The sequence below is a fragment of the Agelaius phoeniceus genome, chromosome 11, assembly GCF_051311805.1.
Source record: "Agelaius phoeniceus isolate bAgePho1 chromosome 11, bAgePho1.hap1, whole genome shotgun sequence".
Taxonomy (NCBI): domain Eukaryota; kingdom Metazoa; phylum Chordata; class Aves; order Passeriformes; family Icteridae; genus Agelaius; species Agelaius phoeniceus.
Window position 1 is genome coordinate 6,292,722 of NC_135275.1, and position 26,325 is coordinate 6,319,046.

Genomic DNA, 26,325 nt, shown 5'->3' on the forward strand with positions numbered 1-26,325 from the left:
GGCGGCGGTGCCGGTGCGGGCCGGGCTCACGTTACGGCGGCCCCATTGGCCGGGGCGGGGCGGGGCGGGGCCGCCGGGCAGCGCCGGGAGGCGGCGGGCACGGCCGGGCGCTCCGTCCGCTGTCGCTGCTGCAGCTGCTGCTGCTCCGCCACCGGTACCGGCGGCTCTGGGAGCGGGGCCGGGAGCGGCGCCGGGGGAGCAGGACCGGGCATGCACAACGCCCGCCCAGACGAGCTCGGCGCCGACCGGGTGAGTGCCGCCGCGGGCACCGGGAGGGAACGGGACGGGACCACCGCGCCCGCGCCCCGCCGCCCCGGGACTGCGGGATTCCGTGACGTCCGGGCGCTGCCGGTGACATCAAGGCCGTGACATTACAGGCGAGGCCAAAGGCGGCGCGGGGGACGTGTGTGCCCGGTGGGACCCTGGTGGTGCGGGGACACTGGTGGCCAGCGGGCACGGCGTCCAGCTGTCAAGGTGCCAGCGGCACCGTCCCCCCGGAGCTGCCACCCTGCCACCCACCTGGGCTGCCCCGAGGGACGGCGGTGACAGGGTGGCCCTTCGGCTCTCCTGGGCCTGCCACATGCTTACCCAGCACCTCACAACCGGCTGCCCCAGTGTTCCCGGCCAGCGGCAGGACTGGGCGGCTCGAAGTGGTGGCACATTGCCACTACGGCTGGATGAGAGGGTCCCAGCCAGCGGGGAGGGGGACAGGGATTTGCACGGGGACGCGGAGAGGGACAAGGATAGTCCTGCCAGCAGCTGTGTCAGGGCCAGCCAGAGAGGACAGAATTATCGGTCCTGGAAGCAATCCCTCCTGCACACTCAGCTTCCCGCGACTCCAGCGCGGAAAGGAAAGCGGACGTAACACCCTGCTTTTGGGTTCAGACAATAGGAATTCAAGAGCGAGGAGCGGCCCGGCTGCGGGAGCCAGCAGTCCCTTCCAGCGCCCGCCCGGCCGTGCTCCGTTCAGCCCTGGCTGCCTTGGTCTCCTGTAATTCCCGGCCTTTGGGGGGTCCCGGCCTTGGGCGCAGGCCTGGCTGCACCCTGACGTCACCTGGGGTGTCCCCAGCTGGAGGGCACGGGGTGGGTGGGTGGCCCTGCCAAGGCGCGGGGGCAGAGCCCCACCCCAGCACCCGCGGGTGCCCCGGGGCTGCCGCTGGCCCCGTGCCACGAGTGGGGCTCTGCCGGAGGGGTGCCCCGGCTGCCTCCCCGCCGAGAAGGGGGCACTCGAGGGGCTGTCGGGGGGGCAGTGCAGCGCCCGCTCCTACGTGCCGTGGCCCTCTGTCATTTCCCGCAGGCACGGCCGGGGCTGGGTGCCTGCTTGCTCACCCGACAAGCCGCTGCACGCCGGCCGGCTCCGCGCAGGAGCCGCAGGAAAGCGGGGCCCGGGGCTGGAGGCAAGCCGGGACCTGCGGCCCGCTCTCCGCACCCTGCCGCACGCCCATTGCGCCAGCGAAGCCCCCACCAGCCGGGGCGGGGGGGTCGCGGGGTGCCGAGCAGGGTGGGATGGGGATGGCGGGGTGCCGAGGAGGGTGGGATGGGATGGAGATGGCGGTGCTGGCCATGTGCTGATCTCCCTTTCCCTGCAGTGGTGCCGGCGGGACGCGGGCCCGACGCCGCGGGCGCACATGCGCGGCACGCGGCAGACACCGCAGCACCCCGGGAGGGCCACGGGGCCGGTCCCCCGTGCCCCGCGCCCCGGCTCGGCGGCGGACTCGGCCTGCAGCCTGGATCCCGGTGGCGAGGAGGAGGAGGGGGGCGGCCCGGCCGCTCGCTCCCCCCCGGCCAGCGAGCGCAGCCTGGAGTTCGACTCGGGCTACTCGGAGGCGTCGGGGGGCACGTGGAGGGAAGAGGAGGCGCCCGTGCGGCGCCGGCATCTGCTGCCCTGCCAACGGGCACACCGGCTCTCCGCCGGCCCCGCCGCCCCGCCGCCCGTCCCCGCCCGCCGTGTCCGCCCCAAATCCACCTCGGACGCCTGCCTGGAGCAGTGGCGGGCCCTGGAGCCCGCCGACACGCAGGACTGGACTGTAGCGCTGCTGTCGCAGAGCCGGAACCGGCAGCCTCTGGTGCTGGGCGACAACTGCTTCGCTGACCTGGTGGAGAACTGGATGGACCTGCCCGAGGTGGGCGCCGAACCGCGTCGCCGGGCCCCCGCCGAGCCCTCCCGCCGGCTGGCCAAGCCCCCCGCCTTCCTGCTCAGCCTCTCGGGCAACGTGCGCCGCAAGCTGGCCAACATGGCCCGGCCCCGGGGGACCGACGGTGCCCGGCCGGGGGGCCGCGATGCCACCAAGCGTTTCTCCTGCCCGCTGGGGCTGGGGGGACAGCCCAAGGGCGCCTGCTTCCACCAGTCCCACAGCAACATCGCCCAGCTGGCCACGGACTTCCACCGCTTCACCGCCTTGATGAACAGCCGCAGCCGCCAGCCCATCATCTGCAACGACGTTATCGGCTACATTTAGCCCGGCTGCTGCGGCGGCCCGCACCCCCACCCTGTAAATAAACCCCCGTTTTATACGGTCTGGGTGCCGCAGCGTTTATCAAAGGGAGTGCCTGTGCCCCGACTCCTGGCCGGGGCAAGCAGGGGGGTTTTGCAAGGAGGGCTGTTGCAGCCTGCAGCTTTTATTGCATGGGGCAGGAGAAGCTGGCCCCTTGCTCAAGGTAGGGAGCACAGGAGAGGGGGACGGCTATCTTCAGCCTCAGCATCCTCTCCCTCGCACATATACAGCAGCTCCAGGTCCTGCTGCTGCGGCATCCTGGCATCCTCCAAGCTCTCGGATAACCTGTAGCAGAAAAAGGGGGTTTTGGGGACACTGGCTTGTCCCCCAAGGCTGGCTGAGTGCTCCAGGGGTGCCTTGGGCCCCTCAGGGGTGTCCGGCCAGGCTGGTGGGATGCAGGGGCCGGCAGCAAGGGGCCGGGCAGGGGTCCCGCCACGGGAAGTGCTGCCGGCAGGATGTTTATCCAGCAGCCAGCTGGGAGCTGCACTGCAGCTGGAGTGGCTCAGGATTGAGGCAGTGGGGGCTGGAAGCCCCCCCCGGGTCAGGATTGGGCCCTGGAGCCCTGGACCTACCTCTGTGCCTGCTGCCGGGCCCGGGTCTCTGCATCTGCCTTGCTGTCATAGAGCATGGTGTCACCACACAGGAGCATGGTCACGGTCCAGCCATGTGTCCTCTGCAAGATTCGGGTGTCAGGATCTGGCCCTGCATCTCCCAGGGTGACCTGACTGAGCGCTGGCAGCGCTGGGCTCACCTGCAGCCAGTCCAGCACCTCCTGCACCGTCATGGCCTGCCCATCTGCGCCGACTGCCCGCAGCTCCAGCCGGTCCCAGCAGCTCCACTCCCGCCCGCCATACTGCCAGGGGGTGGCAGCCAGCACTGGCACCCCAGATCCTGCCTGACCAGCCCCATGGGGCAGGGACTGGTGCAGCACAAGGGCTGGGGGACACCAGGGCAGGCAAATGGGCAGGGTGATGGGGGCACCATGGCGGTGCAGGGGCAGGGGGGGGACACAACTATCCCCCCAGCACTGCTGGGGTCCACTTAAGGGTCAGTGTCAGTGTGGGGCCGGCACTGCCCCTAGCCCCGGGCCAGGACAGCGCACAAAAGGCCATTGAGGCATTGGCCAGGCCCACACAATCATCTCTTCTCATGCCTGTGGCCCCACGACCCCTGCTCCAGCCCAAGGAGGCCGGTGTGGTGCCAAGCCCGGGGCCGTCTGGCAGGGCTGCTCGGCCATCTGCCCTCTCTGCAGGCAGCGCCAGCACTGCCCGCCTGGCCCCAGCCCCACTCGGGAGGGGTGCTCACACCTGGTCACTCTCCCTCCTGCTTTCTGTTGCCTTCTCACCTCCGCCTTCTGCTGCCTGCACTTATCCCACTGGTGCAGAGAAGGGCTTAACCCCATCCTCACCGGGGCAGCAACTGCTCGGCACAAAGGGAAAGCCATGGCCTAGCCCTCCACCACCAAAGTGCATTGCTCTGACCCTGGGAAACATATTCCTCTGGACAAGGCTGGCTCCCAGCATGGGCTCCCCAGGTCCCCATGGGGACATAGGTCACACCAAGCAGGCCTTGGGGACATGTGTTCCCACCACAGCCAAGCAGCCGGGTGTGAAATGTCACACCAGCTGTCCTCGCCCTGGCACATGGAGGTGTTGGGTGCTGCTGCAGGGACCTGAGGGCATGGCCAGACCCAGCAGCATCCTCCATCCAGGGATGATGCCAGCCCAGGGACACTGCAGCCAGGATGGCACAGGGCTGGGCATGGGGTTTGAGGGAGCCGTGGAGCAGCCATCAGCCCGAAGTGGTGCTGGAGCCGGCACAAGGCAGTGGAGTCGCCTCCCTCCCTCCCTCCCCCTCTTCCTGCCCCCGGCCCTGGGCCCCCCGGGCCAATCTGGTTCCAATCGGCGCTTCCTGCCGTGCCGGAAGGGCTGCCTTGCCTCGCACGCCATAAACCCCCAGACAAAGGGGCCTCTATAGCCCAGACGGTCCCAATCTGGGCCTGCCCCCACCCCCGCCCTCCCTCCCTGGTTCCCCACCGCCGGGACCCCCGGCCCCGCTCCCCCGGGCGGCCCTTCCCGGCCCGGTGCCAGCTGCTCTCTGCCTGCCACAGCTGGTTTCCATAAGCCAGATGAGTGCGGCTGCAGCGGCTCCCACCCCGGCTGTGGGGCTCAGCGTGGGGCCTGCCATGGGGCAGTGGGGCTGCCTCAGCCCCATGGGCACCCCAGAGCATCACAGCACCCCAATGGGACAGTGGCAATGTCTCAGTGCTGGGGGGGCAGCCAGGGGAAGGAGCTGGTTCCTCACTGCCTGGCAGCATTCCCAACCCACTGCAGCACCCAGATCCATTTCTGGAGTGCTATGGACAGGGCTGCCCTTGCTGCGTGGCCACCTCCTTTCCCCTGGCTCCCCCTGACATTATCCCACAGCAGATTCCACTGGCCCCTGGGTGTCCCCCACCTGCACTTTCCCAGGGAAGAGGGTCCTACCTGGTAGGTGGAGGCTGGCAGGGGCTGCACACGGAGCAGCAGGCAGGCAGACAGGCTGATGTTGCTGTTGCGGTAGCAGCTGAGCTCCTGGCACCCCCACACCAGCTTGTAGAGCTCCAGGCATGCCAGCCCAGCCACGGCTGCCGTGGTGGTGATGATGGCGGGCACGATCCGCCCAGCAATCCGCTTGCTCTGAGGACAGGAGGGTGTCACCGACTGCCCCACACAGGACAGGGACTCCTGACCCCACAGACTGCCCCTCTCACCGTCAGCCAGTTGGCAGGGGAGATGCCATAGTTCTCTGCACGCAGGTTGGATGCTGCTGTGATAAAGTCTATGTGGACATCACTGTCCTGTGGGGAAGAGTGGGGGGACATCTGCATCCCATGGAGACATCAACCCCTCCAGGCTGAGCAGGGCCACCTGCCTGGCTCTGCTACCTTCTCAAAGTGGACGGGCTCCATCAAGGGTGCTTGTGTATCCTCATCCCCCAGCAGTTCCTGTCTCCACTGCACCAGGTCCTGGGTAAGCTTTGTCAGCTGTCTGTGATCTGGGGGCACAGGGACACCTGGCACGATACTCCTGCTCTGTGGCACTGCTGGGGTGCCCCCACCTTGGCCTGGGTCATCTTGGGTGCTGGAGCAGGGACAAGAAGCCACAGCCCCACCACCACAAGGCTGGGCCCAGGAACATACCTGGGAACCTCACCTGTGGGAACTTGTGCCTCCTCTGTGGGTTCCTCTGTGAGGGGGATCTGGAGCCCCTCCTGGGGTGCAAAGGGTGGCAGGACCACATCACGGAGGATGGCCCGGATGGCCACCCGGTCACTGCATGGTGGCACCCTGTGCACTTGGGCAAAGAGGTGGGCAGCAGCCAGGACATAATCCAGGTGGGTGTCCTGCAAAGTAGAACAGGGGTGGGTGGCCATGGGGTGCCTTGCTGGAGTGGTCCCACATAGCCAAGGGCTGCCAGCACTGCCCTGAGCTGGTAGAACTGCCTGGCTTTGCCCCAGAGTGGAGGTGGAGGAGCCTCTCCTCCTCCTCTGGCCACAGAGCACGTGCAAGCTGTCCCCTGCAGTGCCCTCACTGAGGGGACAGGGACAGACCCAGCCCAGGACCTGGTAGCCCTGCACAGGCTGTGGCAGACATAGCACAACTACAGTTCAGTATTCCCAGTATGCCCAGCACAGGCTTGGCTCCCCCTCTGCCCATACCATACCCACGTGAGACCCCACAGCTCTCCCTCCCTGCACTCACATTGTCAGGGTTGAATGTCAGCGGATGGGGACAGCTCCTGTCCCCTGCCCAGAAGGGGACACCCGGGCTGGTTTCCTGGCACAGGGAGAGGAGAGTCAGGCCCAGCAGTGTGTGCCCCTGGCTGCAGCGAGGTGGCTGCTGGAGGGACGGGCGTGCAGGGGGTGCCAGCCCCGTGCTGCTGGGCTCACATGCTCCGGGGGGTAGATGTGCAGCAGCTGGGCGATGGCATCGTGGTAGCAGCGCTGCCAGCGCCGCCGTGCCCAGTGCACGCAGTCCCGCCAGTCCTGCGGCCGCTCCCGCAGGCTCTCCCACACCTGCTCCAGAACCTTCCCGGGCAGCTGCTGCTCCAGGAAAGCTGGGTCCCTGCAAAATCAGGCAGCTGCTGGTGCTGGCCCAAGAGCAATCCTGTGAGACATCTGGGTGGGATGTGGCAGTCTGGCACCCTCTCCCCATTCCCAGCAGTGCCCTGGCAGAGCTGGAAACTCCTCTCCCAGTGTCATTACCCCTAAAGCCCACTCACTCCATGAACTGGTTGACTTGTTCTGCAGGTAGCTGGAAAAGCCCCTCAAACTCATCACGGGCCCACTGTGGAGGAGAAACTGGTGTCGAGCACTGGAACCTCCCCCCTTATGCCCCCAAGCCCAGGGGGAGGGGGAGGCTCTGGCAGGGCCAGCAGCAGTACTCAGGCTGCCAGCAGGAAGCAGCTGGGGCCATATCCTGCCCATGGCTCACCACTGGAGGGGACAAGGGGAAGGAAGACAAAAGTGCCGGTGCCTCCTCGCTGGGTGCTGTGGCTGGGGCAGCTCAGCCTACCTGCAGTGTGTGCTGGATGGTGCGGGGGAAGTGCCGCAGGGTACACATGGGGAAGGCGCCATCCCTGGGGGTGCTGGCTGGCCCCAGAGGCTCGGTCAGGGACGGTACCATGGCCAGCACGTTCCCCCGTGTCCCCTCCGTGCCCGAGTCCAGCAGTGGTGTGCGACAGCGGAGACAGCGTCTCTCCAAATAGGTGCCTGCAGGGAGCCAGGAGTGCTGGGGACCCAGGGAGCAGGTGCAGGGGCTTGGCCCCCTTGCCCTTCCTGGCACTCACGGGCCTCTATGGTGTCCAGGGCGCTGGCAACGCCATCCAGGTGCCGGAAGAAGTTGTCCTTGTAGAGCATCTCGGTAGCAGGTCCCACCTGGTTCTGGTGAGGGGTCACTCTGACATCAGGGTTCATGCGCTGCACGGCTGCTGCGGCCACCACCGACTTGGGCTCCTGCCAGGGCAGAGAAGGGGTGGGCAGCCCTAGAGAGCCTCTAGGACAGCCAGGATGCCCTTTGGGGGAAGCTCAGCCCCTGGCTCATGCTGCCTCACTGATATATCTGCTGAACGATAGAGAAACTGCCGATGGAGGTTGGAGAGGGCAACAGTGTCCATGTCAGTGACGATGAGCTCCCCATCCGGCCCCGCCGCCAGCCCCATCATGGCAAAGTTTTTCAGCAGCTCGCAGCCGATGGCACCAGCTCCCACCTGTCAGGGCAGAGATGCTGCAGCTCCCTGCGTGCCAGGTGGATGCTCTGCAGCCTCCCAGTGCCACAGCCCCTCCCCACTCACCACCAGGTACTTCTGGTGACCCAGGTTCTCCTGGAAATTGGCCCCGAAGACGGCAATCTGGCCATCGTAGCGAGAGCCTCTCTGCCGGGACAAGGAGCTGTGTGAGCACAGCAGGCACGGCAACCCGGGCAGCCGGGAGGGGCTGGACACGGGGTCTCACCGGGGCACAGTCCGCCTCTGTCAGCTGAGCAGCTCCCGCCAGCGCCAGGCACTCCAGGGCATCGAAGTACAACCACTGGTCCAGGGGCACGAACTTCCCCGTGACGGCCTGGGGCGAACAGCCCGTGGGCAGGGCAGGGCAGGGCGCCAGCGGGGGCTCCCCTCACCCCGCCCCAGCCCTGCCGCCGGACCCGGCGTCCCCAGGCGGGCAGGAGGTGCCCTCTCGTGGCCACCAAGCGCCACCGGACAGCCGTGCCCGGCGGGACCCGGCCCCGCTCACCTTCAGCACCTCCTGGGCCGCCAGCGCCCCGACCACGGCGGCCACGGGGCACAGGTCCCCCGCGCTGACGGTGGCGAAGGCGCGCACGATGTCCTCGTCCAGGGGACCCTGCTGTGCCCCCAGGCTCCGCGCCAGCTCCAGCACCCGCTCGGCATCCGCCTGCGGGCAGAGGGGAGAGGCAGTGCCCGGCAGGGCGGGGCGGTTCGGCAGGGCCGGCAGGAGCAGGACAGGGACTCACGGGTGCCCTGGGCCGGGGCAGGCGGCCCCGCTCCCTGCGGAAAGCGTGGAGGGCCTGGAAGGCGGCGTGCAGGCTGAGGCTGCGGGGCAGATCCTCGGGACTGGCCACCTGGATTTTGGGCTCCTCCACTGCCTGGCACAGGGGCTTCTGCCAGCACAGCACCAGGGACTGGGTGAGTGCTTTCCTGGGGCCCAGCATGGCACAGCAGTACCCCAGTCTGGGTGGCAGCACTGTGGGGCCAAGAAGGACTCACATGGGAACACTGCTGGGGCTGTTGCACCTGTGAAACCAGACCCCCACAGCGGTAGGGCGAGAAGGAGCTGGTGTCACCGATCTCCAGCCTGAAGGCATCTGGGGACAAGAGGAGCACAGATGTCACGTCAAGGTCACTGCCAAGGACCCGTGAGTTCCTCAACCCTGAGCTAGGGCAGCCAGGATCCCCCTGGAGGTCTCACCGAGCACATGCACAGGGACAGGCTCCTGGCCGTTGAGCTCTGTCATCCCCTGCACGCCAGAAAATGTCACCAGGTCACCGTCGTGGAAGAGCTGGCCATGGCTGTTCTCTGTCCCCATGTGTGTCACCACTCCTGGGTTGCCCTGAGGAGGGGAAGGCTACATGAGCGTGGGGCACTGGACTAGGGTGGCATACAGCCAGTGGAGGAGGCAGCAATTTTGGGAGACCTGCAGGGGCTGCCCTCCCTCCTACCTGGGAGATGTGCTCCACAGCAGCAGACACTGGATCCCCTTCTGCTGGGTCATCAACGACAAAGTGCTCCCCGAAGTCACAGAACAGCTGCCTGGAGAGGACAGGCGGGGTTTGGCCAGAGGAAGTGCCCCACCAAGCTGCCCCAGCACTGCCATGTCCTGCCCAGGCTGAGCAGCCCTGCCAGGGGGCTACTGGGGACATGGGCTGCAGCGCAGGGCTGGGGCTCTGGGGACAAGGTGACCCACAGCCAGTGCAGGACCCCATGAGACCCCTTACCCTGCCAGCCCCTTGGTGTCAGCCATGATGAAGCAGATGCCCCGGGCATGGCAGAAGTCCCCGATGCGGAGCTGCTCCTCCAGCGGGGACTCAGTCAGCACCACCACCTGTGCCAGGTCTGTCAGTGAGCGCTGCCATGCCAGGGGTCCCCCCGGTGCTGGGATGCAGGCTCACCTGGAAGGAGGCCAGGAAGGCCTCTGACAGCTCCCCAGTGTGAGCCTCGACCACCACACGGGGGTTCAGCTCAGCCAGGGCCCGCTGGGATGCCTTGGCACGGTTCTGGCCCAGATCACTCTCTTCCAGGAGGAACTGCAGAGTAGACACATGGTGGGGCACCCTATGGCTCTGGGGTGCAGCTCACCACTGTGGGATGCTCCACAGGCCCTGTCTGCACTGGGGAGGCGGCCTCTGCTAAAGACCTTACCTGTGACAATGAAGGGCACCCTGTGCCTTACCAGCCTCCCCAGCTTGTGCCAGTTATTGGAAGCCCCTCACCCCAAACACATACCTGCAAACAGGGATTCTCCCAACTGCACCTGCACCAATCACTGTGACATACAGGCACATCCATACCTGTTACTGGGACTCCCACCTGAGTGTGCACCTGTACCAAGGTCCTTGTATGTACCTGTATATGTTATGGGTCCTTCCCATCCATTCCTGTGCCTATTACTGGGATTGCTGTCAGTACCCATTATTGGGGTTCCCCTCCATACTCTGGTACTTGGGACCCCTACATGAGTCTGTGCGTATTACCAGGACCCTTATCAGTACCTATACACATTATGGGGCCCCTCATCCATACGTGTACTCTGGGACCTGTGCCCATACCCATACTCGTTACTGGGACACCTGACTGTACCTCTGACTGTTACTGGGACCCCTGACTGTATGTATCTATTATCGCGATCCCCACCCATATCTGCACCCACTGCCGGCATTCTCACTAGTTCCTGTTATGAGATCCTCATCTGTACCTGTTACAGTGAACCTCACCCGTACCTGTCCCCAGGAGCCCCGCCCGGCCCCGCCGGTACCTGCTGGGTGCGGTCGGCGATGCAGGCAGCACCGCAGTCGTGCAGGACGACGCGCCCGGTCCCCGCCAGCACCAGCGCCGTCGCCACCTGCGCTCCGGTCCCGCGCAGCCCCGACACCAGCACCGCCGACCCGGGCAGCCGCCGGGCGCCGCCGCCCAGCACATACCTGCGGGTACCGGCGGGGGCCGTCAGCGGCGGCCGGCACCGCTGCACCGCGCCCTGCCCCGACCCTCTGGCGCTCCGGTGCCCGGTGCCGGTGCCCGCACTCACAGCTGCCGCGAGTACCGCGGTTCCTCTTCGCTTCCCGCCATGACGGCCCCACCCACCGACCGGGCCCGCCCCGGGGCGGAGCCTACCCGCAATGACCCGCCCCGACAGCGCAGGATGGCGGCGCGTACGGGGCAGGCCACGCCCCCAAACCGGGCCTCCGAGGCCACGCCCACAGCACAGGCGGTACCGGGAGGCCCCGCCCCCGGGGTCCGCGCCGTGGTGGCGGCGAGGGCGGGCAGAGGCTCCGCCCCCTCGGCAGCCTCGCCCGGTACCCCGCGGCCATGGCGGCGGTGGCGGCGGGCTGGCAGCCGCCGTGGCGGGCGCTGGCCGCGCTAGGCCGGGAGCTGGCGGCCGAGTGGGCGGCACAGGACGTGCGGGCCGCGCTGTGCCAGCTGCTGCTGCTCTGGCTGGGCATCAGCCTGCTGGGCGTCCGCCTGGCCTGGCGCGCCTACGGCGGGGCGGTGGCCGCGCTCTGCTACCGCACCGGCCCCTCCGGCCGCCGCTCCCCCGGCACCGCTCCCGGCGCCTCGCCCTCCCGGCCCCGCGCGCACTCCCTGTCCCCCGCCGGCCCGGCGGGACGCAACGGCGCCGCCGAGCGGCACTGCCCGCCCCGGTGAGTCCCGACCGCTACCGGGCCCAAAACCGCTGATTCCCCGCTGATCCCCGCGGGCCTGCCCGGCTTCCCTCCCCCGCGTCCGGCCAGCGCTCTCGGGGCGCAGCCCGGTGAGCGTCCCCGCAGCTGCACCCTGCACCAGTACAGCCAGTGACTGCTTGCCTGCCCGGTATGCTCCAGATGGGGCCTCTGCGACACCGGCCCTAGTCAGCCCCTCCAGCTGTGGCTTCTGACAAGTGTCCCCCAAGCTGTGCCCCCGACCTTTGAGGCCCCCACCCCGCCCAGCTGCACCCCAGAGCAGTATGGCCCAATAAAGGCCCCCAGGCCTGCCCACCCGCACGGTGCCTGCCCCAGTGCCCGGGTGCTGTGCCGGTGCTGCCCCAGCCGTGCTCATGCTGCCTCTCTCTTGCAGGGATGGCCCCGCGACAGAGCCCATGAAGACACACCGGGAGTGAGCAGCACCAGGACCGCCAGCTGGGTACTGCCAACACCATTAAAGTGCTGTGCCCACCTGCTGCTCCTTGTTTTGGCATTGCCACTGTAACCAGACAGGAGGCCGGGGAAACGGGACAGGGTGTTTATTGGAGGCACTGTGCCCACAGCATGGGCTGGCCTCACTTGGCCATGTAGTACTGGGTGGGCACAAAAGGCATCTTGGTGATGACTGCAGGGTGCTGCTTCTTCCGCACCTCGACAGTGAGCTCGGTGCCAGCCCGGCTGTGCGCTGCCTCCACGTAGCCCATGGCGATGTTCTTGCCCAGGCAGGGCGAGGGACATCCACTGGTCACTGTGCCTGGGATGTGAGGATACAGGGAGGTGAATGGGGCCCGGCCAGCCCCTGTCAATGCCATGGCTCCAGCTCAGGGTCATGCCCGTTCCAGCCCTCCTGCCCCCACCTACCCACAGGCCTGCCTTCGGGGCCCAGGATGGCCATGTGGGGCCGGATGGCGGGTCCCACCGATGTCAGCCCCACACGCCTGCGCCTTGGCTTCTCTTTCACTTGTGCCATGATGACAGCAGCACCAGGGAAGTCCATGGCCACACGCCGGCGCTTCCCTGCAGGGTAGAGATGGGTGAGGGTTGGTGATGCCTGACTGGTCCCCTTGTACCCACTGGGGACACCTTGCTGCTCTGCCTGCCCCAAGGAGGAGGTGGAGGTGGACCTACCCAGAGTCCACATCAGCCCAGCCTCGGCAGGGGTGACAGTCTCATCGATGTCGTTGCCGTAGAGGCAGAGCCCGGCCTCCAGGCGCAGGCTGTCCCTGGCTGCCAGCCCTGCTAGCCACACATCGGGAACACCCAGGAGCTGCTCGGCCAGCTCCACCGCCCGCGCCGCGGGCACCGAGATCTATGGCAGGACACGGGCAGGGTCAGTGGGGCACGGCCTTCCCCTGCCTTGGTACCGCAGTGGGGATGCTGGCACGGTTCCCTGGGTACCTCCACGCCATCCTCGCCGGTGTAACCACAGCGCGTGACCCGGCAGCCCGGCACACCGAAGACGGTCGTGGAGATGCTATTCATAAAGGAGAGCTTGGCCAGGTCATCCAACAGCCCTGCCTGAAGAACCCGTGCCATGGAGGGACCTGGGGAGGCAGGTGGCTGGAAGTGCCCAGGGAAGGGAGGGAGGTGGGGAGGGCGGTGACATCCACCGGGAGAGGACCCGGAGGAGGGCAGGCCCGTCTGGGGCCCCCACTACCTTGCAGAGCCAGCAGCGCATTGTCTGACACCTCCAGGTGCACGTCACTGCCCGTGGCCTGCAGCTGCGCCGCTCTGTCCTGCCAGGGTGACAGTGGCTGCTAGCACGGGGGCCAGGCCAGTGCCAGCCCCACGCGTGGCCATGGCCACCTCACCCCGTGCAACACCGGTGTCACCAAAAGGCAGAAGGACTCATTCCCGCTGCCTGTCCCCACCTCCCGCGGGGCTCAGGCAGCCCCATACCCTCAAGATGGCCAAGTCCTTGTCAGCACAGGCGGCGTTGGACACCACGTAGAGGTGATCTTCTGACGTGTTTGTGACGATGAGGTCGTCCGTGATGCCGCCCTTCTCGTTGGTGAGCAGCGTCAGCGTGCCCTGCGGGTCACGGCAGCATTGGCAGGCTGCCTGGACCCTCCCAGGGCATCCCGGGCACCTCCGACCCCACCGGATGCCGGGTGCCTGCCCAGTGCCCCCTACCTGTCCTGGCTTCAGCTCGGCGATGTCCCCCACCACCAGGCTCTCCATGAACCTGATGCGATCACGGCCGTACACCAGGGTCTGTAAGGGGCCGGGGGGGTTGTGAGGTGGCGCGACCGCCCCCCTGCTCCAGCCCCCTCATCCCGACCCCGCTACCTGCAGCATATGGGAGACGTCGAAGAGGGAGCAGTGGCGGCGGGTGTGCAGGTGTGACTGGAGGTGGCCCTGCCCGTAGTGCAGCGGAAGGCTCCAGCCGGCGAACGGCACCATCCGCCCGCCGCGGGCCCGGTGCAGGGCATCCAGCGGCGTCTGCTTCAGCCGCTCCTCCCCGGCCCCGGTGCCCCCAGCCCCGGTGCCCCCGGCCCCTCTCCGCGGCGCCGAGCCCGGGGGGCGGCGGGACAGCGCGGCGCGGCAGCCCGCCCGCAGCATCTTCCTCTTCCTCCTCCCTCCCGGCACGGCTCGGACCGGCCCCGGGGCGCCTGGGACATGGAGTCCGCCCGGCCCTGGCCCCGGCCCCCGCCCCCGGCCCGGCCCGCCCTCGGCACCGCCTCCCCGGGGCTGCCGGCACGGCCACCCCCATCCCCCAGAGACAGGCGGGCACAGGCAGGGCCAACGTAGCAGCTTTTAGTGGTGACCCCTCCAGCACCCCCGCACCCCTCGGTCCCCCCGCACCCCCTTGCAGTGTCCGGGCTCTGCCCACGGGACAGGAGAGGCTCCCAGGGGGTCTCTGGAGTGGCAGCGCTGCCCCTCGCTGCTGGGCAGAGCAGAGGGAGTCAGGGAAGGGGCACAGGGAGGGCTTGGGAGCCCCGCGGGGTCAATGGCCGAGGCGGGAATGCAGGAGTCCACTCAGGCCCCGGGAGCATGGAAGGGGCACTTCTCCCCAGCTGGCACCAGCACCAGCAGGCTCAGGTGTAGGAAAGCAGGTTGACATCGTAGCAGCCATCCACCTGGGGAAGAGAGCGACTGTCAGACTCTGCACAGCACTGCTGGGATGCTCCAGCCCCTCTGGGAGGGCTCCTGAGCCATGTGGCAAGGCCAGGGTCCCTGTCAGCAGGGTGGTGGGACTCACGTCGAAGCGCCCGATGCGGGCAGCTGCCTGGCGAGCCCGGATCACCTCTGTCAGCACCCACATTTGCTGGACCTCTGACGACACCTTCTCTGGATCAGGGAGCTCCTGGAAAGAAGTGGGCACAATGCTGTGGAGCAGGGATGGCCCGGATGGGCTGGATGATCCCAGGTTTGGGCAGTGGTGTGGCTGGATGGCTTTGCCTCCCAGGGAGCCAGGCATGTGATGGTGCCCACATTCCTGACCTGCTGGTGGTTTCCCAACATGAGGTGAGCAGGGCCCCTCTCTAGGAAAACAAACCACTGGGGACATGGGTGAGTGACCCTGATCTCTGGGCACTGTGGTGCCAACACAGCCCACCTCTGCTGGAAGGTGGCCAGGATGAGGACAGAAAGCTGATTGCTGGCTAATCATTAAAAACCTAATCATGCAGTCCAGAGTTTCCCAACAGCCTCACTATGCAACGCTCCCTGGGCTTGGTGCAGAATCCTGGGCACACAGGCTGGCTCACCCCAGGGACCTTTAGCCAGGTGGGATGTGTGGGCTCAGCAGCAGCTCTCCTGGCTGGGGCACAACTCCCATGGGGGCACAGCTCTGTCACACTGGGCTGAGGGGTGCCTCGTGGTGATGTTGGGAAGAGCCAACCTCAGGGCAACCTCTGGCATCTGCCCCGGATACTCCTTGCCAAGGGGAACGTGATCCAAGCAATCAGCAAGGGAACTGGGGTGCCCCCCCAAACTGTCACACAGCTGGGCAAGGATTGGGAACAGCAGGCTCACTGCTGGTGCAGTGTGAGCACCGTAGCATGGAAGCCCAGTAGCAGAACTGCCCCAGCAGGTGTGGGCTGTGTGCCACCCTCCTGCAGGCAGCACCTCCAGTTGATTCAGCAGGTTCCCATGGGCGAGCCAGCTCCCATCCTGGCCCTGCTCTGCCCGGACTTTGCCACCAAAGTCCACCATCTGCCAGGCAGATGTGGCTGGCAATCTGTAAACACGTGCCGTGGCTGTGATGCCCCTCTGCCCACGTGCTGTCCTGGCTGGGCAACGTGTTCGCCAGAGCACACCCTCTGCACAGTACTGGGAACCAGCCCTGTCCCCACACATCCCACCCATCCTGAGTGATGCTCTGCACCCACTGCTCCCACAGTGATGTCCTTGTCCCTGTTCCCACACATCCCACCTGCCACTGCACTATGCTGTGCACCCACTGCTCCCACGGGGATGTTCTTGTTCCTGTCCCATCCCATTGCATCCCACCCATCGGCGGAGGGGCACTGTGCACCCACCTCTCCCTTGGTGATGTTCCTATCCCCAGACTAGAGGGCAAATAGACTCAAGTGTCACCTCAAATAGCACATCCCCACGGAGATATTTTTCTTCTTAGTACTGCAAACTACTTCCAGCACAAGGCGGGTTATTTCAGGGCTCCACAGCTATTCCTGGTGAAAGCCTGGAGCCAACAAGGCAGGCTTGGGCCTGGCAGCCTCCTGATGGATGCTCATGGCTGTCACCCCACAGAAGTCCCTCTTTCCCCCAGTACCTCAGCAGTGATTACTCACCCCGTGCAGGCTGGCTGGCTGCTCCGGAGGGGTCAGCTGGGAGAGCCAGGAGGGAAAATCCTTCTGAGGACTCTGAAACAGATCCAGAGGGTCACACAGGGTGTTCCCAACCCTATCTCCATCCTTTACACCAGGCAGCGTGCTGAGGCTTAGAGCCTACTCCTACTGATACTGCTTTGAAGTGTCACTTTTCTATCCTTGAAGAGAATTTTGTAGGGAATTCTGTGTTTTGAGTGGCTGTCGGAGCAGTCCCTTCCCAGCACCACTTGAGCACAAGTGGATCCCAAGTGCCCCAGCAAAGGACAAGGACTTGGAGCCACATCCCTGTGTGTGCTCCCCAGAGCTGTAGGGGGAAATGCAGGTACAGAGCAGGACAGTGGCTTGTCCAGGCCCCCTGCCCATGCCTGGCAGTGGGGCAGCTCTGGCACGTGCTCACCTTCTGTCCAGGGGGGAAAATCTGCAGGTCCTCGATGGTAAAGTGGAGCCAGACTGGGGAGGGCTGTCGCAGGATGAACCGCATTGCTGTCACCTGGTCCACGTCACACAGCATCTGCAGGGCAAGGGCCAGCGAGTGTAACCACAGGGGCTGGCACTGACTGGGGGCAGCTTTTGGGGTATCCTCCCAAAACCCCCAACCCACCCCAGATGGAAGAAGCCCAAGGGAAGCATCATCCTGCGAGGGCTGGCTGGGCTGAGCAGGGCACAGGGACTCTGGCAGCCATGGGGCTCAGTGGGACAAGGGCACCAGACCCCTGGAGCAGGAGCCATCCTGGGGTGTGGGCAAAGAGGGGTGAGCCCCAGAGCTGGGGGTGATGCCATGGGCCCATCCGGCCATGCTGACCTGGTGCCTGTGGAGGCAGAAGTAGTCCTGGGAGCCCTCCTCGGTGTGCGGGCAAGGCATCAGGCACAGGTCCCGCAGGCAGGTCATCCAGCGCCGGGAGCCGCCGGGGCCGGGCCGCTGCACCCGCACGCTCAGGAACGCCGTGTAGAAGTTCCTGAACACGATCTCCTGCACCTGTGGGACGGGCGACCTCAGCCCCACAACGGCATCCCTCCATACCTGCACCGGCATCCCCGCCCCGATCCCGATCCCAGCATCCTCCCCATACCGACCCCAGCATCCTCCCCCCAGTACTGGGGACGGGCACCGGCAATCCCCCTCGCACAGCGGGATCGGCATGCCCCCGTACCCGCACCAGCACAGCCCCGTATCGGGACCGGCACGGGCATCCCCCACTCTGCTAGGACGGGCACTGCATCCCCAGCATCCCGCCCAGCATCGCTAAGGGAGGTACCCCAGCACCGGCATCCACCCGTTACCGGCATCTCCTCCGCCCCGGGACCGCGCCTCACGTTTTCCCCATACCGCCCACGACATCCCTTCTGCCCTGGGACCGCCCCCGGCTTCTCCCCATGCCGACACCGGCATCCCCACTCACCCCGCCCCGCCGCTGCCCCCGGCATCCCCCGTCCTGCCCCGGGACCGACACCGCACCCGGCCCTGCGCCGTCCCCGGCACGGCCCCTGACTACCTCCGGGACCACCCCAGCACAACCCCCGTCGGTACCGCCCCCGGCATCCCCCCGTGACTCCACGGGACCACCCCGGTACCCCCCCGCCGATACCGCGGCGGGCGCGGCCGCACTCACATCGGCGGCAGCGCCGCGGGGGAAGCGGAGGTCGATGACGGCGACGCCGGGCCGTGCGGGCTCGGCCCCCCCGGCCAGCTGGAGGGGGGCGGCGGGGCGGGGGGCGCAGGGCAGCGGGGAGCGGCCCGGCCCGGCGGGCGGACCCGGCCCCGCCGCTCCCGACATGGCGGCGCCGCGCGGCCGCCGCTCCGGGGCGGGGCCGGCCGGGCGATGGCGTCACCGCCCGCGGCCGCCGACAGGGGGCGCCCCCGCCCCGCCGCCGCCCCGGGGCGGCCCCGCCGCGAAGGGAACGGGAGAGCGGGAACGGGGGCGGGAACGGGGGCGGGGCCGCGCTGGCTCCGGGCATCCCCCGCACCGGGGCCACCCCAGCGCCTCCCCAGACCGGCACCGGCATCCCCGGGCGGGTTTATTTTTCTCTTGGCCCCGCGGCGCCGAGACCGGAGATGGGGGTTGAGCATCCCCCCCCGCTGCCCTCCCGGGGCCACCCCGGTACCCGGGCGGCGGAATGAAGCGGCGTCCCGTCCCGGAGTGAAGCGGCGGGTCCGGCCCCGGTGTGCGGGGTCAGCCCTCCACCCGGGGCGCACACGGGCAAATCCCGGCTGGGGATGCCGGGGCTCGGAGCAGAGGGGATGGGGACGGTACCGGTACCGTGGCGGGTCCCCCGGGGCCGGCCCGAGGGGGCTGAGCCCGTACAAACTGCTGGCAGCCGCACACCGGTTTTTAAGTCTTTTTTTTTTAATAAAACAATCGGAGTCTGTATCAAAAATTTAGTAAAAAATTAGATTTGAGAGTTCACCGATTTTTTTTTAACTATTAACTATTCCTGGCGCTCTTTTTTTCTTTTTTCTTTTTATTATTTTTTTAAACTTTTTTAGCTTTTCCAACAGTGTCCAGGCTGGAGTGCCAGCGTGAGGCCAGCGAGGCCATTCCTGCACAGTCCCAAGGAGCAGCTGGGACAGAGAACACACCCTACTCTCATCAAAACACCCCATGGGGAGGGGGTTTTGCTTCAGATCGCCCTCCCCAACCCTGGTGCTCGCTGGGAAGCAGAGAAGTTGGTTGTGGCACAGGGCTCAGCTCATCCTTCCGTGAGCATTTCCCGGCACAGCGATGCACCCCCTGCTCAGCCATGGGCACCCCAGGCCAGGCTGACCCAACTCATGATTATTTTATGATGCGTGAGAAAGATAGGATTTCTTTGATTAAAAATAAAATGATAAAAATGATAAAAGAATCAAACCCCAAACCAAGAAGCTGATCCACCCCAAGAGGAGGAGGAGGGGCTGGCTGGCCCCCCTGACCAGCCCGTGGAGCTCGCCTGCAGCACAGCACTGCCCTTCCCCTCCCCAAAAACTACACATCCCAGTTTAGGTAAACAGCAGATTAAATGTAAAAACTTAAACCATCGACTTCAGAAAGTCCCTTGAATTTAATTATTTTTAGGCTACCTTTCATGTTACGTCCTGTAGCTAGACACACGTGAATAGAAAAAACAGTACAGTTAGTGTTAAAGGCAAACAGCGGAGACCCAGAGTGCTACCCCAGTGCTGCCTGCTCCTCCCGACCCGGCCCGACCCGTCCCGACCCCCCTCCCTGCCCACCGCCCGGCCCCGGCCGAAGCCCAGCCGCCGGGAAGGCGTCTTTGAGCCGAGAATTTTTTTCTATGAATAAAATAAAACCAAAGCTTGTTAGGCAAAAATAAAACAAGTGTCCCCCCGAGTCCCGCGAGCGCTGCGGTGCGGCGGGCGCAGCCAGGGAGAGCCTGCTGGGGAGCGGGCTGGGCTTTCGTGTTCCCGGCTGGCGAGGGGGCTGCCGGCCCACAGACAGCACCGGTGTGGAGCTGGAGGCCCCTTCTCCCCCGAGAGCCTCCTGTTTGTTAAGGGGGCACGTAGGGTGGTGGGGACCTGTACGGGGTCATGTTCTTCGGGCGGGAGCCTTTCCCCTCCATGGGTGCAGTGAAGGGGGGGGGAGGCTGGTAGGGCGGCGCGTTGGGGTCCTCGTCCCGCAGCGGAGTGTACTCCCCGATGGTGTCCTGGTTCAGCGGCGTGGTCTCCGGCATGCTCTGGTTGGGGTACTCTGGAGGGGGCAGTGGGGCTTTCTCCTCCTGGAGGATGAGGGGCATGCTGGAGGACGGTGGGGGCTTGGAGTCGTCCAGCTCATCGGCGAAGATGATGGGCACGCCTTTCTTTATGAAGGTGGCCTGGTCTTCGATGGTCAGCTTGCCTTTCCTCTTCTTGCGGTAGCAGATCATGGCAATGATGCCGGCCACGAGGAGGATGGCGGCCACCACCACGGCAGGGATGACGGTGTGCAGGTACACATCGTCCTCGCTGCTCTTCTCGGGGTCTTTGCCTGCTGCCACCGTTGGCGTGGCCTCTGAGATCACCCTGCCGTCCTTGGTCACGGGGACAAACTGGATGTGCCTGCAGCTGCCGGAACCAACCACAGACACATTCAGAGGCTTGAACTCAGGCTGCAGGACATTGGAGAAAGCTGGGCTCGGCCTGCCGGAGTCATCTGCAATTTTTTTGCTCAAAGTCCGGATCTGCTCCCGAGGGCAAGGCTCCAGGGGCAGTGTGTTGTTGGTCCACTCCACTACGATGGAGCCTTTGGCGATGTCCTGCACTGTGATTGTGCTGCTGTTCCTGTCGCCAAATGCCAGAGCCAGCTTCTTCACCAGCATGATCTTCTTATGGATGTCATTCACCACTGCATTATGGTCCCCTTCCAGCCTGGCCTTGAACTTCACTGGAGACTTGTCCCCATGAGGGCGTTTGTGGACATGGATTTCAAAGGCATCCACGGCAAAAAGCCCGCCCTTGTCGGTGGCATACATGAAGTACTCGTGCTTCCCAATGTGGTTGTGGTCTGGCATGCCATACATGAGCTGGCTGGTGCTGTTGAACTGCACCCATGAATTCTCCTCGATCATCTGCTGCTCCTTCAGCTTCAAGGTCAGCTGCAGCTTGTCAGTGGTGGTGTCCTCCTTGTCGTAGAAGGTATCTGACGGTATCTTAACCTCGAAGTAGGTGCCCTCCCACGCATCCACCCTGTCGATGTGGTTTGTCAGCTTGGGTGGCTCATTGGGCTCCCAGGGCCGGGGCAGCCCGCTGGCGGTGGTGCGCACGCGGGACGGCGGAGAGGCCGTTGTCAGCTTGGAGATGGGCGATCTGGTTGTGCTGGGGGGCTTTGTTGGACGGGGCGTTTTGGGCCTGCGAGTGGGCCTTCGTGTTATTGCCGTGGAGGAATCTGTCGTGGACGGTGTGGCTGGCTTCAGGGTGGAGACTCTCGGCTTCTTGGTGGTAGTTGAGGGCGGTGTGATCACTGCTGTGGGCTCTACGTACCCAGGCATGGTGGGGCGAATCGGCACGGTGGCAGTGCCCGTGCCTTCTGCTACCCTGGTTGGCTGGATTGGCCCCAGCGTGGGCGTCTGCACAATGGGGCCTCTGGTTCTGATGGTGACCGTTGGCTTCCTCGGCAGGGGAATGGGCTCCCGGACAGGGGGTGCTGTTGTCTCTGTGGGAGGGGCGATGGCGGGCGACGTCGGGGTGGGGACAATCCTGGTGGGTGGCTCTTGTGCGGCAGTGGTGGGCGGCCCGATGGCAGTCAAAGGCGTGGGGGTGGCGTTGATCTGCCGCCGCATCCTCTTTGGCAGGTGAGGTTTCTTGTTAGCAATGTGCCAGCCAACAACCGGGTAGCCAAGGTGGGCAGACATGGTTCCTTCCTTCGCTGGAGCTTCCACCTTGCTGATGTTGGGGACGCTGTTTTGGCTCAGGGAACATCCCAGTTTCCACGAGAGTAAGGCCCCGTTTTCCACCACCTTCTTTGCATTTCCTGGTCCAGCCATGAAGGCCGACATGTCAAAGAGTCTGTTATTTACAACAGGAACCAACTTCATGTTGTGAAGTTCCACCTCTGAAAAGCTCCTCATTCTGTTTAAGAGTTCAATCCTCTGCTTTGGTGTCATTTTTGTTAAGTCGGCATCCAAAATGACAGTCAGGATGGTGACTGGCTCTTCCGAGCCACACACGAAGGGCGCTGTGTCACTCGTGTCCTGGACGGCCGCTCGCACCGACTGAGGCTCACTGTGGTCCTCCTGGTGGACCTCCACGGAGAAGACGTTCGTGGTCTGTGGGACATAGCTCCCATTGGGGAAGGGCTGCAGAGTGGTCACCGAGATGTAGTGGACACCCTTGTCTGTGTCAAGGGGCAGCCCTTCCAGGGAGCTGCTCTCCGCATTCCAGTGCAACCAAGAAGGCAAGGAGTCCTTCCCAGCTTCGGAGATCTACCAAACAAACAAACAAACAAAAAGGCTTTTAGAAGCACAGCACAAGGACAGGTTCTATCAGCAGTAACGCTTCATTTCAAGGATTAAAGAAAAAAATCTGAAGTGTAACAACTGGGGAAGGAACATCCTGGCCAGAGCACGGCAGCCGTTGCCTCCTCCTCCACATGTTGGCAAGGATGAACTCTGCAGGGTGCACCAGACCCAAAGGGCTTAAGGAGCCACAAGAGGTCATAAAGTCCCACAAGGCCCCCTGGCCTGCAAGTGCTCCAACACTTGCTGTGCAACTGCCAAGCACAAGTGGTTCATTTTCTCTGAGGGCAGACGGGGAGTTTACGTCATGGGGACAGTGACAAAGCTGAGGGTGAAGTTATGCTGTTCAGCAGAGCTGATCTAACAACTGCCCTCTTCCCACTCCTTCCTCTCCCAGCTTGGCCATCTTGCTTCTTTCCTCACCCCATCACACCCTGCCCACCCTACACACATCAAGTTCAGCAGAACATGTATTTTTTTCCACTTTTTTCAGCTTGTCCCACTGTCCCCAGAGCCAGGATGACCCAGAGGGGCCAGAGCTGGCTAACTATGGTTCTGAGTCCCTGGCCTGGCTGGAGCACACCAGCTCTAAACAAGCAGCAGGAAATCCTGAGAGCTACCTGGTGTTGTCCTGCTCTGCCAGAAGAAGAACAGCAGCTGAGGATAAAGGAAGGGAGCAGACCCAGTGTAATGGCCCGTGTGGGCAGGCAGGGATGTGGCACATGGGCTGAGGACTTGCTGGACATCACACAGGACAGCATGCCAGCCTGGCTTCACCCCCAGGCCAGCTAAAAATGAAGGATTTCACTTTCAGTAATAATTTGCTGCTGCAAGGGAAGGCTCTGTCTCAGAACACAGGCACCTCAGGACTCCAGCACACCCTTTACTACCTCCTCCAGCCCGTGGGACTCTGTCTCCTGCCCTGGGTTGTAGCTGAGGTGAGTGCAAACCCCCAAGCTCCCCCAGCTCCCAGCTGACACTGTCTGCTCTACACAGCGGAGCCAGAGCCGCTCGGTGTGTGCTGGAAGGGGCGAGGCTGCCAGCTCGGTGGGCTGTGACATTTCCCGGGGCTGTAGGTACTCCAGAGTGAGTAACCTGAGCTTCATCACCTCCCAGGCCCGGAGGCGTTTGGCAAGTGCACCAGCTGGGCTTTCCAGAACTCCACGAGGCATCTCCGCCCGCCACTCAGAGCAAACAGGATGCTTTGGGGCTCATGGAGACACATTTAGCAGCCTGGTCCAGGGTCTGGGCTCACTGCAGTCCAACAGAGAGCCAGGCTCTAGCTCTCTTCCTGAAAGGGTGCTTTGGTTCTCTGCAGTTCTGTGAGGCTTATACATATTTCATAATTTACCCAAATGCAAAGCTGGGAGAGGAGCTTTGCAAGGAAACCTGCCTGGCAGGAGCATTCCTGCATCCAGCAGCAGGTGCAGAGCCAGGGCTGGACTGCCACACTGCAGGTCCTGCTGGGGAAAGCCCCTGGATGGACAAGGAAGGATGCCTGATGCTGCAGGACTGGGCACGCTGTGAGTCCTGGGTGCAGGCAGGATCCAGGCAGCACGTGGGGCTCACCCCCACGCTGTGGGTTTCAGCACACTGAAGGGTCTGGATGCACAGCTCTGCCAGAATAACGCAGGACCCAAAAGTCTTTTGGCAAGAGCAACACAACAAAGCTTTTGTGCAAGAGCTGCAGAGGGTTTCAGCCAGCCTGGACAAGCTGGAGAGCACATCATGAGCCACATGCTGGGCACAGCTTATAGAGCAGAGTTTAAAGCTCTCAGCACAGCTTTAGTTAACTCCTCACCAGCAATATCCCAGAGCACAGAATTCAGATTCCTGCTTACACCAGCTGGAGGAAGCTGTCCCAAGGGCCCTGTACCTCAATATAGGCCACCATGCACCAACATGTGAGCATCCTTCCCCTGGCCTTGCTGGGTACCCACGTGTCTGGCAGAGGACAGGGCGTTTTGGCAGGGCTGTGGCTGCATTCACTCCTCCTCCACTGCAAGAACAGGAGCTGCTTTTAGCCCAGACATCCCAAAGGAAAGGCAGCCCTTCACCTGAGCTGGGCACAGGGAGCCAAGCCTCGCTCCTGCAGGAACAAAGGAACGAATTGTCCTTCCTTGGCATTTCTTCTTCCAAAAGAGAACAAAGGCAGGGTCTGCTCCTGCCCAGCCAGAAGCACTGACCTGCCCCCATCTTCCTTTAAAAAAGTGTCATTTCATCACACCCTCTAAAAACTGAGATGCCAGGACAATGCTCAGTGCAATAAAGCATTTACAGTAGCAGGAGCTGGATGGTTCCATTCTTTATCCTCTTGTGCCAAAATTAGCCACTAACCTGCCCACTGTGGAGGAGGGCTGGGCTGGGCACACATAAGGAACAGAAACATAGGGAGCCAGGACAAAGCCACAGCATTATTGAGGCTTACACAATCAAGAAGAATAAAAACTTTAATAGTGAGTGGTTAAATTCACTCTGAGTGTGTAATTTTAGGCTACATTTGGAACAAATCTTCCCCTTCTGTGCACTCTGCAAAAGCCCTTAATTACAGGATCACACACTCCACAGAGCTTTCCTGAGAGCGGGAGTTTTCTGCTGCTGCCTCCTCCCTGGGCACTGCCATGACTTGAGCAGAAGACCTACAAGCAGCAGTATTTTACCCAGTCTCATGCCACAAGGTGATTCTTCCTTTGGACATCTCTGCTCCTACTTCTGAGCCAAACTCACTTCAGAGAGGTGCCTGACCCCACATGCAGATATGATGGTGAGGGAGGCACAGGCCAATCTGAGTATTTCCTGCTTGGAAAACCATTTTTAACCTACAGTTCACATGTAGGGCCCATGCTAGAAAAGGAAACTGCAGCCAGACAGATTCACACCAAAAACTAGGCTCTCCTGAAAAACAAAAACAGGCCAAGCAATCACTGACTGGGATGACTTGTTCTAGCAGGGATGCGACAGTTGCAAAACATTTATAAACCCACTTAAACTTGATTTAAAAAGAGCTGAGCTAGTTCAACTGTATTCAGCCTGTGAGGAGATGTGGACTGTTTCTAAAGGCTCTGCAAGAGATGATTAAGAAAATCAAATTTATGTGGATTACTCCTATGAAGCCTGTGCCTCCCCTGGGAAATCTTCGAGAAGGCAACAAGTCACAAGCATTCGATGTCTCTGCACTGCTTTAAACACAGCTACTGACCTGATAGCAGAAATCATCCATGTTCATGTGACAGAGGAAGAGCCCAGAAAGATTAGAGTAGATAAATAAAGTTGTTAGCATGATGGATAAAAATACTTGCTCCTAAACAAATGCTGACCAGCCTTGGCGTGGGTCTGTCCTGTCCATGTCACTGCTGCATTTGCAGTGGTGCAAACTGTGAGGAGGGAGACCTGGACTCTGTTCCAGCAATGTTTCCTTCAAATATTGCTTCAAAGGGTATTTGTTAAGGCTACACATAGTTAATGATTTGGGATCTCTAGTTTTCATGTTAAAAGTTTTCCACTTTTCTATGTATGCAATAAGTATCAGCCTTAAGCCCTGCCATTTCCCTCGAGGGGTCTGGTTTCAAAATAACTCTTCCATTGCCCAAGTTTAAAAAAAAAGGCTGTCTTTGTTATCCCATTATTTGAGACAATTGTAAATGAATGCTTATTGGCTAAAGATTACACAAGCCTAGCAGTGTATCAAAGACCATTAAAAAATAAGCCATGATTGTGATTTAAAATACATACAGTGAGTGGTCTGGCTGGTTTTGAAGACCTTGTTCACAAAATCCTTTCAGATAGACATGGCCTGTTATTTTTAGGCCAGCCAAGAGCAGTCAGCTCATGAAAGAAGATAGCTCAGTTTGACTTGTTTTTTTAAACTTGGATCCTAAAGCCCTGTAGCCAACAAGACAAAGATAAGCAAAGGAGCAGTGAGCAAAACTGTTGCCTCGAGGGAATTCAGTCAAAAACTGCATTCTTACTTACAAGAGTGCCCTTTAATCCTCCAGGTATTTAGTCCTTCTCCTGATGAATCCCCTGAAAAGGAGACAACGAGCCCTTTGCCAGGAGACAGGAACCATAGGATCCTGCCACAGGTCTCCACTATGGCACACCACTATGAAATCTTCCCAGTCCTGGAAGTACCCAGTGGGATCTCCCCTGTCTGTG

At 63.1% G+C, this 26,325-nt stretch overlaps 6 protein-coding genes across 8 annotated transcripts in view; 2 read left to right on the plus strand and 4 right to left on the minus strand.

Moving 5' to 3' along the window:
* The first annotated feature begins 64 nt into the window (after positions 1 to 64).
* Positions 65 to 2,532, plus strand: INKA1 (inka box actin regulator 1). Its single transcript, XM_077184546.1, has 2 exons — positions 65 to 249; positions 1,590 to 2,532. Exons 1-2 carry the CDS (start codon positions 211 to 213, stop codon positions 2,457 to 2,459), a joined length of 909 nt encoding a protein of 302 aa, XP_077040661.1. The 5' UTR covers positions 65 to 210; the 3' UTR covers positions 2,460 to 2,532.
* A 69-nt stretch (positions 2,533 to 2,601) lies between these two features.
* On the minus strand, positions 2,602 to 10,943 carry UBA7 (ubiquitin like modifier activating enzyme 7). Of its 2 annotated transcripts, XM_054640096.2 has the most exons (24): positions 10,795 to 10,943; positions 10,525 to 10,690; positions 9,662 to 9,796; positions 9,488 to 9,594; positions 9,212 to 9,302; positions 8,961 to 9,102; positions 8,759 to 8,856; positions 8,506 to 8,652; positions 8,268 to 8,426; positions 7,989 to 8,096; positions 7,829 to 7,909; positions 7,589 to 7,744; positions 7,325 to 7,490; positions 7,051 to 7,247; positions 6,758 to 6,822; positions 6,426 to 6,600; positions 6,238 to 6,312; positions 5,690 to 5,879; positions 5,422 to 5,531; positions 5,248 to 5,334; positions 4,982 to 5,173; positions 3,247 to 3,348; positions 3,068 to 3,168; positions 2,602 to 2,780 (listed from the first exon to the last, which is right to left on the minus strand). In XM_054640096.2, the coding sequence occupies exons 1-24, from the start codon at positions 10,833 to 10,835 to the stop codon at positions 2,654 to 2,656; spliced, it is 3,018 nt and encodes a 1,005-aa protein (XP_054496071.2). In that variant the 5' UTR covers positions 10,836 to 10,943; the 3' UTR covers positions 2,602 to 2,653. The 2 variants fall into 2 exon arrangements, with proteins under 2 accessions (XP_054496071.2, XP_077040655.1); XM_077184540.1 differs by lacking the exon at positions 3,247 to 3,348.
* A 34-nt stretch (positions 10,944 to 10,977) lies between these two features.
* Positions 10,978 to 11,922, plus strand: TCTA (T cell leukemia translocation altered). The gene is made up of 2 exons (XM_054640310.2): positions 10,978 to 11,407; positions 11,820 to 11,922. Exons 1-2 carry the CDS (start codon positions 11,076 to 11,078, stop codon positions 11,860 to 11,862), a joined length of 375 nt encoding a protein of 124 aa, XP_054496285.1. The 5' UTR covers positions 10,978 to 11,075; the 3' UTR covers positions 11,863 to 11,922.
* A 48-nt stretch (positions 11,923 to 11,970) lies between these two features.
* AMT (aminomethyltransferase) lies at positions 11,971 to 14,194 on the minus strand. The gene is made up of 8 exons (XM_054640281.2): positions 13,736 to 14,194; positions 13,580 to 13,660; positions 13,346 to 13,477; positions 13,104 to 13,182; positions 12,845 to 12,990; positions 12,575 to 12,755; positions 12,308 to 12,463; positions 11,971 to 12,200 (listed from the first exon to the last, which is right to left on the minus strand). The coding sequence occupies exons 1-8, from the start codon at positions 14,006 to 14,008 to the stop codon at positions 12,022 to 12,024; spliced, it is 1,227 nt and encodes a 408-aa protein (XP_054496256.1). The 5' UTR covers positions 14,009 to 14,194; the 3' UTR covers positions 11,971 to 12,021.
* Positions 14,195 to 14,280: 86 nt separating this feature from the next.
* NICN1 (nicolin 1, tubulin polyglutamylase complex subunit) lies at positions 14,281 to 18,065 on the minus strand. The gene is made up of 6 exons (XM_054640342.2): positions 17,853 to 18,065; positions 17,045 to 17,218; positions 16,640 to 16,753; positions 16,204 to 16,275; positions 14,649 to 14,753; positions 14,281 to 14,526 (listed from the first exon to the last, which is right to left on the minus strand). Exons 1-6 carry the CDS (start codon positions 18,015 to 18,017, stop codon positions 14,485 to 14,487), a joined length of 672 nt encoding a protein of 223 aa, XP_054496317.2. The 5' UTR covers positions 18,018 to 18,065; the 3' UTR covers positions 14,281 to 14,484.
* Positions 18,066 to 19,262: 1,197 nt separating this feature from the next.
* DAG1 (dystroglycan 1) overlaps positions 19,263 to 26,325 on the minus strand; it is a 49,870-nt gene continuing 42,807 nt past the window's right edge. For both annotated transcript variants that reach the window (XM_054640030.2, XM_077184564.1), the window contains exon 3: positions 19,263 to 22,137. In XM_054640030.2, the coding sequence (XP_054496005.2) occupies positions 19,729 to 22,137 (2,409 nt within the window). In that variant the 3' untranslated portion in view covers positions 19,263 to 19,728. The remainder of the gene's footprint in view (positions 22,138 to 26,325) is intronic.

Bases quoted from the DNA above. Each gene is read 5' to 3' on its own strand.
- NICN1 (XM_054640342.2), bottom strand. From the start codon at position 18,017: ATGTCGGGAGCGGCGGGGCCGGGTCCGCCCGCCGGGCCGGGCCGCTCC. The intron at 16,754-17,044 runs GTCAGCATGGCC...CTTGCCCTGCAG, and splicing joins TCTGCCTCCACAGGCACCAG to ATGCTGTGTGACGTGGACCA. The intron at 16,276-16,639 runs GTGAGCACGTGC...GATCTGTTTCAG, and splicing joins TTTTCCCCCCTGGACAGAAG to AGTCCTCAGAAGGATTTTCC.
- INKA1 (XM_077184546.1), top strand. From the start codon at position 211: ATGCACAACGCCCGCCCAGACGAGCTCGGCGCCGACCGG. The intron at 250-1,589 runs GTGAGTGCCGCC...CTTTCCCTGCAG, and splicing joins ACGAGCTCGGCGCCGACCGG to TGGTGCCGGCGGGACGCGGG.
- TCTA (XM_054640310.2), top strand. From the start codon at position 11,076: ATGGCGGCGGTGGCGGCGGGCTGGCAGCCGCCGTGGCGGGCGCTGGCC. The intron at 11,408-11,819 runs GTGAGTCCCGAC...TCTCTCTTGCAG, and splicing joins GAGCGGCACTGCCCGCCCCG to GGATGGCCCCGCGACAGAGC.
- AMT (XM_054640281.2), bottom strand. From the start codon at position 14,008: ATGCTGCGGGCGGGCTGCCGCGCCGCGCTGTCCCGCCGCCCCCCGGGC. The intron at 13,661-13,735 runs GTAGCGGGGTCG...GGCCCCTTACAG, and splicing joins ACGTCTCCCATATGCTGCAG to ACCCTGGTGTACGGCCGTGA. The intron at 12,464-12,574 runs GTAGGTCCACCT...TCTACCCTGCAG, and splicing joins TGGGCTGATGTGGACTCTGG to GGAAGCGCCGGCGTGTGGCC.
- UBA7 (XM_054640096.2), bottom strand. From the start codon at position 10,835: ATGGCGGGAAGCGAAGAGGAACCGCGGTACTCGCGGCAGCT. The intron at 9,797-10,524 runs GTACCGGCGGGG...TCTACTCTGCAG, and splicing joins TCGCCGACCGCACCCAGCAG to TTCCTCCTGGAAGAGAGTGA. The intron at 2,781-3,067 runs GTAGGTCCAGGG...TTTCTGCTACAG, and splicing joins GCCCGGCAGCAGGCACAGAG to GTTATCCGAGAGCTTGGAGG.